This window comes from Ovis canadensis, chromosome 13 (genome assembly GCF_042477335.2).
Source record: "Ovis canadensis isolate MfBH-ARS-UI-01 breed Bighorn chromosome 13, ARS-UI_OviCan_v2, whole genome shotgun sequence".
In the NCBI taxonomy this organism is placed as follows: Eukaryota; Metazoa; Chordata; class Mammalia; order Artiodactyla; family Bovidae; genus Ovis; species Ovis canadensis.
In genome coordinates, this window is record NC_091257.1 from 58,060,435 (window position 1) to 58,069,590 (window position 9,156).

Here is a 9,156-nt window from a genome sequence, read left to right on the forward strand (position 1 = left end):
CTCTGGACAGATGCCGTGAGTGGTAGAAGGGCTTGGGCTTCGCGGTCTGGCAAGCCCAGATCCAAAACCCTGGCTTGTCCATGACCTCATTTTGTGACATCTCTTGAGCCTCAGTTGCTTCATCTGGGAGCAGGAGTGAACAGCGAGGACAAGATGAGGTCATCCTCAGAGCGCTTCTCAAGGCACCTGGCCCACGGGAGTGCAGGTGTGAGGAAGACTATCACCTTCTCCCCCAGGTAAATGGGGGAGGACAGGTGTGGGTGTGGCCTTACCAGGTCAGGCAAGTAGGCGCTGGCAGGTGTGGAGGGACAGGTGGGGACAGGGGAAAGCTGGGGCCGCCACCCCTGCTGGCCACAGATGTAAAAGGTTCTTATCAACCCACCACTGAGGGCGGCCAGAGTCCTGGGGCCGTACGGAATCAGGCGGAGAAGGGAGCAGAAATGTGCTTCCTCACTGTTGACCGGTGACAGCGGGTCTGTAGGAGACTCCAGAGGAGGAAAGAGCAATTTCCCCGAAGAAGGAAGCAGATTCTGTTTCTAGGAATCTTGGTTGGCTGGACCGGATTGTGGGAGAGAGGGACCCCAGCTCTGGTGGCAGAGAAAGTGCTTCCAGGATCTCGTGATGAGGGAGGAGGGGGCAGGGCCACTGACCCAGATCCGGGCGCCGGGCTGAGCCATCCTGGCCACGGCCAAGAGGTGACCTGCCAGGTTGGGCCGTGTGCTCGTGTGGCTGGAGAGGAGCTGCCCCCACTCCCCAGACGTCAGCCCTGACCTGGTCGAAACCAGCTCCCCTGCTAGGCTCGGCCAGCGTTCCCCAGACAAGCACAGGGAGACGAGTGCCCCCTGCTCAGGACTGGTTCCCCATCTTCTTCTTTAAAAAAAAAAAGGATTTATTTTTTACAGCACCGAGCCTTCATTGCTGTATGGGTTTTTCTCTAGTTGCTGAGCATGGAGGCTACTCTCTAGATGTGTCTTCTGTAGTGTGGAGCAGGGGCGCTAGGCCACTTGGGCTCAGTGGTCGCAGCTCCCGGGCTCAAGAGCACACTCAGCAGTTTAGGCACATGGGCTTAGTTGTTCCACAGCACTTGGGATCCTCCTGGATCAGGGATCGAACCCATGTCTCCTGCATTGGCAGGTAGATTCTTCACCACTGAGCCACCAGGGAAGTCCCCCATCTTCTGTTTCGTCAGGCCTATAGTGCTGAAGGCAACTCTGGGCTTTTCCTCAAGTGATGTCACCAACAGAGATGAAGAGGACGCTGAGGGACACTGGGCGAGAAGTGGGGAGGGCCAACTAGAAAAACAGTAAGCCAGGACTGTGTATCAAGTGGCCAGCACTCCTGCCGGAGTCCCAGTGGGTAGTAGGGCATTGCAACATAGCTGATGGCCACAGTTATCTCCTCTGACCACCGGAGGGACATTCCAGCCAGTTCTACGGTGATGGGAAATAAAACACGTGAGACCTTAGGAAGATTTCCACCTGGGATGGTTAAAGTGAAAGTGCCTGGGAGAAGTCTTAACCCTCTGGAAGTACTCGATGGAAGCACTTCTTACAGAAAGTGCTGGAAGAAAAGTCCACTGTTACCGGGTCAGGCGTGTGCATGGATGGTGAGTGGAGCGTGACATGTCTCCTTCCAAGTTCCCCTAAAGAGGGGAGAGGACAGTCCTGCCAGCCTGACCTATGCAGGCGAGTTGTGGGCCCTGAAAACCCAGCAGCCTCGGCTGGCAAAGAGTTGTGGGTGCAGAGCAATCAGATGTGTGCACATGATGTGATGTCTACCTCCTGGCAGCCCCAGAATCACACATCTGCTGCAACAGAGACCTGGAAAGGTGGCCTTCAGCCTCAGATCATGTCCTGTAGAACGTGCTCATCCAGCTAATCTGCTCCTCCACCAGGAGCACCAGCCCTGTGAGGGCCAGTAGGAACAGGAAACAACAGAAGCACTGGGAGCGAAGCGGGACAGACACTGTCCCCTGCACCTGGGAACCCAGGCATTTAGTTCAGATTAAGACTTTCTGAGACCTTAGAACAGCCACCCTGGTCGCCTTCAAGGATGCTTGTCCTTTGGCCTGGAAGCAAATGCCGGGAGGAAGCGTGGAGGTGCCGGGCGGACAGCAGCACTTGGGCAATGGGGCAGCGAGGGACAGTGCAGTTCCTATTATTGAGTGCCTTCTGTATGCCAGGCTCTAAGTGACTGCCTCTTGTCCGCTCGTGTCACCCTGACATCCCCGACACCCCGTAAAGCCGGCTCTGTGTCATCTCCTTTAAAGGGAGGCCCCTGGAGCTGGGGAGGTGAGGTCACCCACCCCAGGCTGGTGGAGAGGCCCGCCCCCGACCCCCTGCTGCCCAGACCATGCCGTGTGGCCCAGGTGGGAGTGTTGTGTTCAGGGTGGGGGCCTGGTGGGGGCAGCAGCTGAGCTGGGGAGGGGGTTGCCTTGTGGGTGGCAGTGATCTCCACATGGTGTCTTTTCCCTTTTCTTGGAGTGGGTCTCCTGGGTAAGATTGGGGCAGGGCCATTCCCGCGGAGACTGGCTCAGGAGGACGGACAGGCAGGTCCCTGCAGGTCTGGGAGGCAGAGGAGCCTCAAGACCCGTCCTGCAGGTTCCTGGTGTTTCGCCCACAGAACCCAGACAGCAGTGGGGTGCCGTGTCAGGTCCCTGGGAAGCAGAGCCACCTTTGACCTGGCTTTGCACACCTCCCCCGCACACACACACACACACACACTTATGGCTACTGAGTGTGCAAGTTCCCTGCCCCGAGGGCCTCAGGAATCACCCGGCCAGCCTGGAAAAGGTCACCTTCCTGTCCCAGCCTCCTCCATCACCCTTCCTCCTGTAGGACAGGGGTTGGGAGAAGCCGAGTGTCCCTGAGAGACAAAGGTAGAGTTAGGAGCAGACGAGGCCCAGGAGGGCAGGCTTGCTGGCCCACCTGCCAGAGTCTCTGCTTCCTGCTTCCCTCTGCTCCAGGCTCTCCTTCCGCTGCAGACCAAGCGCCCCAGCAGGCAGCAGGCACAGACATCCTGCGCCCCTGCAGGGACCACGGTCTCCCTGCTGGGTCTGCAGCCCCTCCTCCCTCCTCCTGTGCCTGAGGGCTGCCCAGGGAGTGGCGGCCCCCAGTCTCCTCATCCTTAGCCCCCAGCGTCCCAGGTGGCCATCCTTGTCCCCTTACCCACTGGCCTTGAGAGCAAAGTCCTCTTCCAGTGAATACTTCTAGGAGTGTTGCTGCTGCTAAGTCGCTTCAGTTGTGTTCGACTCTGTGTGACCCCATAGACGGCAGCCCACCAGGCTCCCCCATCCCTGGGATTCTCCAGGCAAGAACACTGGAGTGGGTTGCCATTTCCTTCTCCAATGCATGAAAGTGAAAAGTGAAAGTGAAGTCGCTCAGTCGTGTCTGACTCTTAGCAACCCCATGGACTGCAGCCCACTCCTCCATCCATGGGCTTTTCCAGGCAAGAGTATCTAGGAGTGTTGGTTTCCACCAAATGCAAACATGAGGACTGCATAGTCAAAGCTATGGTTTTTCCAGTAGTTATGTATGGCTGTGAGAGTTGAACCATAAAGAAGGCTAAGCACCAAAGAATTGATATTTTTGAATCAATTGGTGTTGGAGAAGACTCTTGAGAGTCCCTTTGATTGCAAGGAGATCAAACCAGTCAATCCTAAAAGAACCCTGAATATTCATTGGAAGGACTGATGCTGAAGCTAACGTTCCAATTCTTTGGCCACCTGGACTCATTGGAAAAGACCCTGATGCTGGAAAAGATTGAGGGCAGGAGGAGGAGGGGACGACAGAGGATGAGATGGTTGGATGGCATCACCCACTCGATGGACGTGAGTTTGAGCAAGCTCCAGGAGACAGCGAAGGACAAGGAAGCCTGGCGTGCTGCAGTCCATGGGATTGCAGAGTCAGACGTGACTGAGTGACTGAACAGCAACAACCAAACACAAGGTGATCATGGAATAGCAGCACCTTCCGTTGATCAAAGACGCTTTGAGCTTTGATCCTATGACGTCTGATCAGATATGGGGACTTATTATCCTACCTCATAGCTTTGTGTGTCTGTCATACAGACACACAAATTAAGTCCCCAAATCAAGGATGGAATTAGAACCCAGAGTTCAAGTCTCCTGACAATATCTGCAAAGCTCTCCATTTACAGTGCAGAATCAGCGATGAGAGTAAACGAGATGAGAAGAAAAGGAAATTTAAAGCATAGATTTATATCTTCAAATATTCTTAAAAATAAGCAAGGGAGCTGGGCTGGTCCCAGTAATCAGAGGCCCCACCCTCCCCACTTGGCTTATGAAGCTGGTCTCCCAGGAGAATCCACACCCTCCACCCAAGACAATTGTCAGTTTCATTGAGAAATTGATTGCTCATTATGTGTTGGCCTCTGCGCTCTTCTGCTCTGAGATGAGACAGTGATCGTCTTCATGATGTCTGTGTGCTCTCAGTTGTGTTCGACTCTTTGCAATCCCACCAGGCTCCTCTGACTATGGGATCCTCCAGGCAAGAATATCGAAGTGGGTTGCCATTTCTCCTCCAGTGGATCTTCCTGACCCAGGGACTGAATCCTGGTCTCTTGTGTCTCCTGCCTTGGCAGGCGGGTTCCTTACTACTGAGTTACCAAGGAAACCCTTCATGTGAGGAGTTGGGCAACCAGAAGGTTTCCAGTCTCTTTCTGCATCTGGGTCCCCTGGACTCAGGGTGGCCAGGGGTGGATGTGCAGGGTCAAGAAGTGGAGAGGTGTTTGCCCAGCTGCCCTCTAGGGAAGGGCAGAATGCTGTCTGATGGTTGAACCAGGAGTGGAACTTACTAATTTATCAGGAGGACAGAAGCAGTCTGTTCCTCCCCTGGAGGTATAGCTGGGGCAAGTCAGAGGATTTATAGGGATCACGAGGGAATTTACTTGAGAAAGTCACCATGGGGGCCCCAGGGCAAATGTCCCTTTACAGCCTTGCATCTCAGCTCTTCTTGGTCTAAACTCTGCTTCAGAGCAGTGGGCAGAGATGAAACACATAAGACTATGTAGCCCAGGAATTTGTCTGCTTAGGGCTGACTTAGTAAACCCATAAGGGAGACCAAGTACACAGCTTTAGCCACCCGCTTCTATATCTTCCCACCCCTCGCATCTTTGGGGTCTGCCCGATCCAGCCCAGCACTCTCAGGCAGGACCTCTCTGGAGTTATAAGTGAAGGGTCCCCACCTTCCTGGGGTCTCTGTAGAGAACCCGGGACTTGGGACAGAATCAGAGAAGCTAGAGGGGAGCTAAAGAAGAGGACCTTGCGGGATACTGGAGGCTTCCTCTCGCCTCTGAAATCACACTTCAAACATTCACTTCATGAATGAACCTCAGCAGTACTTGTGGCAGGCTCTGCCCGCCCCAGCTCCCCCTTTCTCCAAGCCAAAGTCAGGCAGACGAGTCCCCACCTGAGGACCTGCCGGCCACCGTGGGCTGGAGAGTGATGAAGCCCGCGTGCATCCTGGGAGAATCCCACTGAGCTCTACCACCACAGCCCACCCTTCAGGATGGGGACTGGACAGCCCCAGAGAGAACAGGAACGCTGGCCACAGCCCTCCCAGTCTTCAGGGTTGTGGGATGCTCCCCTCCCCTCCCCACACTGGTCTCTAAATTTGGAAAAGTTCTCTTGAGCCCCCCATCTTGAGCTTGGCTAGACTGAGAGTGCCGTGGGCACTGTGCTCTGCTGTCGGGGTGGGCGAGGCTGGGCCACGTTGGTTCTCTGCAGCCTCTCCTGGGGCGGGCCCGCCTCTCCAATTCCTGCATTTCTCGTCTGTCTGCAGTCCGCTGTCCCTCCCTGGGAGGAGGATCTCGCCCCGGGACATGCGGTGGGTGGGAAGTGTCCTCCTCCCTTTGCTGGGATGCACAGAAAAGGAGGGGGCTCCCAGCAGTGGCAAAGCTGCCGCCTGAACTGTGTTCTCAGACACACACACAGCCTTGGTCCCGAGCTGGTCCCAGCTCTGACGTGAGCCCCTCAGGCAGGTTGGCAGTGAGCTGGTGAGCTCCGTAGCAGGTGCGAGCGACATGGCAGAAAAGCTGTCTGAAGAGCAGGTGGCGGAGTTCAAGGAGGCCTTCGACAAGTTCGACAAGGACAAGGATGGCACCATCAGTGTGCAGGAGCTGGGCACCGTGATGCAGGAGGTGGGCCTGAAGCCATCAGAGGCTGAGCTGAAGGTGCTCATCGCCCGGCTGGACACGGACAACAACGGTATCATCAGCTTCCAGGAGTTCCTGGAGGCCATGGCCGCAGGGCTTCAGACCTCAGACACAGAGGAGGACCTGAGGGAAATCTTCCGTGCCTTCGACCAGGACAACGATGGCTACATCAGCGTGGACGAGCTCAGGCAGGCCACAGCCCAGCTGGGGGAGAAGCTGTCTCAGGACGAGCTGGATGCCATGATCCGGGAGGCAGACGTGGACCAAGATGGCCGGGTGAACTATGAGGAGTTTGTGCGCATCCTCACCCATAACTGAGGCCCCCCACCCCCCACCCACTCTGCTGCCCCCTGCCTCCGCCCGACTCTGGTCCCACTGCCTGGTCGGGCCCTGCTTCCATGTGGGGACAGTTGGTGTTGGGCAGGAGGGGCTTCCCCGTGGCCTGGGGTCTGATCTGCCCGGCCAGACTGAGAGTGCTTGAGAGACGGGGGTGCTCTTTACCCTGCAGAGCTGTTGTGAGGAGACCCAAAGCGATGCTCCAGTTGGAATAAAGGGATGTGAGCTCCAAGGTGTACGACTGTGCTTGAATGGGGGTAGAGGGAGGCTGGGGAGGGTGGAGGTTGGGTGGGGTTGTTGAAGGACCCCAGCGGGGGCATGTGGGGTTCTCTTGAGCCTCTCCTTGTTCCACTCAGCCCTAATGGGGGACCCTAAGACTCCAGGCAGAGAAGGCAATGGCACCCCACTCCAGTACTCTTCCCTGGAAAATCCCATGGATGGAGGAGCCTGGTAGGCTGCAGTCTATGGGGTTGCTAAGAGTCGGACACGACTGAGCGACTTCACTTTCAATTTTCACCTTCATGCATTGGAGAAGGAAATGGCAACCCACTCCAGTGTTTTTGCCTGGAGAATCCCAGGGACCGGGGAGCCTGGTGGGCTGCCGTCTATGGGGTCGCACAGAGTCGAACACGACTGAAGTGACTTAGCAGCAGCAGCAGCAGGACTCTAGGAGGCCCCCTTTGATGCCTGTGGTTGAGGAGGGTAGGGGGAGGTCTATGAGCGGGATGGGGCAGACGGGACTGGAGTCTGAGCTCCAGTCAGAACCTGGGGCCAGAGTCCGGACCAGGGCTGGGACACGCCTGCCTCACTGGTGATGTTTATCACTCTTTGCATGTAGCCAGCTGAAAGAAAACTCTGTGTGTGTGTATGTCCTGCATTTGAGATATGGGGACTTCTAGAGCCAAGTTGGGAGCCCTGGAGGACCAGCCCTGCCTTACCTGAAGGAGGGCGGGATGGTCAAGGAGCGGGAAGGACCAGAGATGCTGTGATGGGGTAATGGGAGGGGGTCACACTTGAGGGGTGGGGGTTGTTTCCCATCAGATCCTAGAAAGACATGGCTCAGAGAGGAAGGTGCCCCTTAGCCCTTCGGCTCCAGCCCTTTGGGGCCCCTTTGGGGCCCCTTTGGGGTTGGGGCTCTGAAGCAGCTCCCTGGGTTTGCGTGCGCCCACAGAGGAGCTGGGGAGAGGCCAAAAGTCAGAGATGGGAGGAGCAGCCCCCCTTCCACCCCCTGATGTCAAGCTGAGGTGCCATCGGAACCTGGGTTTTTGCAATGTTGCCTGTGGTTTCTAAAAACCATTCTGGCCAGAGCCCAGGCAGAGGTTCTTAGTGCAGGGTGGGGACGGACATAGTCTGCTTACCTGGGGGGCTATTGCAAAACACCTGCCCAGCCCTTTACCCTCCCCTATTCCTGTTCGAGGGCGAATGACAGAGCACTGTACCTGTGCAGAGAGGGTGGGGCCAGACCATCCGGGTGTGCTGTAGCACCGATGAAGTGTTTCCATTTGGGGACATTTTCAGTGGGTCACTGGGGTCCCGTGACATCACACCCGCTGCACGGTCCATCCTAGCCCTGTCCTCGGGGTCTCCCTGCAGTCCCCTGCTCAGGCCTGGGCTAGAGGGAGAGGAAGACAGAGGAGAGAGGCAGGGGAGCTCTGGTCCCTGAGGGTTCCTACGGTGGGATTGGGTGTGGCGTCTGGTGAAGATAAGAGGGAGATGAGGAAGGGGGCGGAGGGTACTCCCTCCTCCCGAGATCTCAGGGGTGGGGCATCCAGGATGGGGGTGGACCCCCCCCCCCAGAAAATCCCCATCCTCTTAGGGACTCAGGTCACAGAAGGTGAGTTTCTAAATGAGATTCTTAAATGCCAAGCTGGTCCAAGGCGAAGGGCTCCGGGCTCTGCACGGAAACAAGGAAAATAAAGATGTTTTGGATGAACTTGATGTATTCAGCTTTTAAAATTCTGAGAATATGCTCTTTCTATAGTTCAAATGTCCTTTCTTTAACGAAATGACTCCGATGACAGATGGGTTCCCCCCACCCTTTCACATACTTCCTTTCAAACATGGGGAATCCCATGTTAATTTTGACATCTTACTGTCCTGTGAGGCCCCAACCTCTGAGAAGAACAGCTCCAGCCTGCGGCACATAAAACCGATCTTCTTCCCTTAAAAAAGAAAAGAAAAGAATGATTCTTCTGACTTTGAAGAAGTATGAGGCTCATACCTGGGAACAGCAGACTCCAGGACTGCGGGGGAGGAGGGGAGGAGGAGGCGAGGAAAGAGGAGGAGACGGGGGGAGGGACTCCGGAAGCTCTTGGTTCCCTAGGCTGGCTGGTGCTAGGATGCTAATGTACGTGTGTGTTTAGTCACTTCAGTTGTGTCTGACTCTGTGACCCCATGGACTGTAGCCCGCCCAGTCTCCTCTGTCCAAGGGATTCTCCAGGCAAGAGTACTGTTGCCATGCCCGCCTCTAGCAGATCTTCCCAACCCAGGGATTGAACCTGGGTCTCCTGCATCTTCTGTGTTGGCAGGCAGATTCTTAACTGCTGAGTCACTGGGCAAGCCCAGGATGCTAATACATGGATGCTGTATCTTTACATCCATATCCGTGTATGTAAAGATGTTATACTGAGAACAATGCAAGCAGTT

At 55.9% G+C, this 9,156-nt stretch overlaps 1 protein-coding gene across 1 annotated transcript; it reads left to right on the forward strand.

Moving 5' to 3' along the window:
* Positions 1 to 5,899: 5,899 nt before the first annotated feature.
* LOC138417866 (calmodulin-like) lies at positions 5,900 to 6,518 on the forward strand. Its single transcript, XM_069548873.1, has one exon. The coding sequence runs from the start codon at positions 6,043 to 6,045 to the stop codon at positions 6,490 to 6,492; it is 450 nt and encodes a 149-aa protein (XP_069404974.1). The 5' UTR covers positions 5,900 to 6,042; the 3' UTR covers positions 6,493 to 6,518.
* Positions 6,519 to 9,156: the final 2,638 nt, after the last annotated feature.

What these genes read in the sequence shown, in the direction of transcription:
- LOC138417866 (XM_069548873.1), top strand. Translation starts at nt 6,043, where the DNA reads ATGGCAGAAAAGCTGTCTGAAGAGCAGGTGGCGGAGTTCAAGGAGGCC.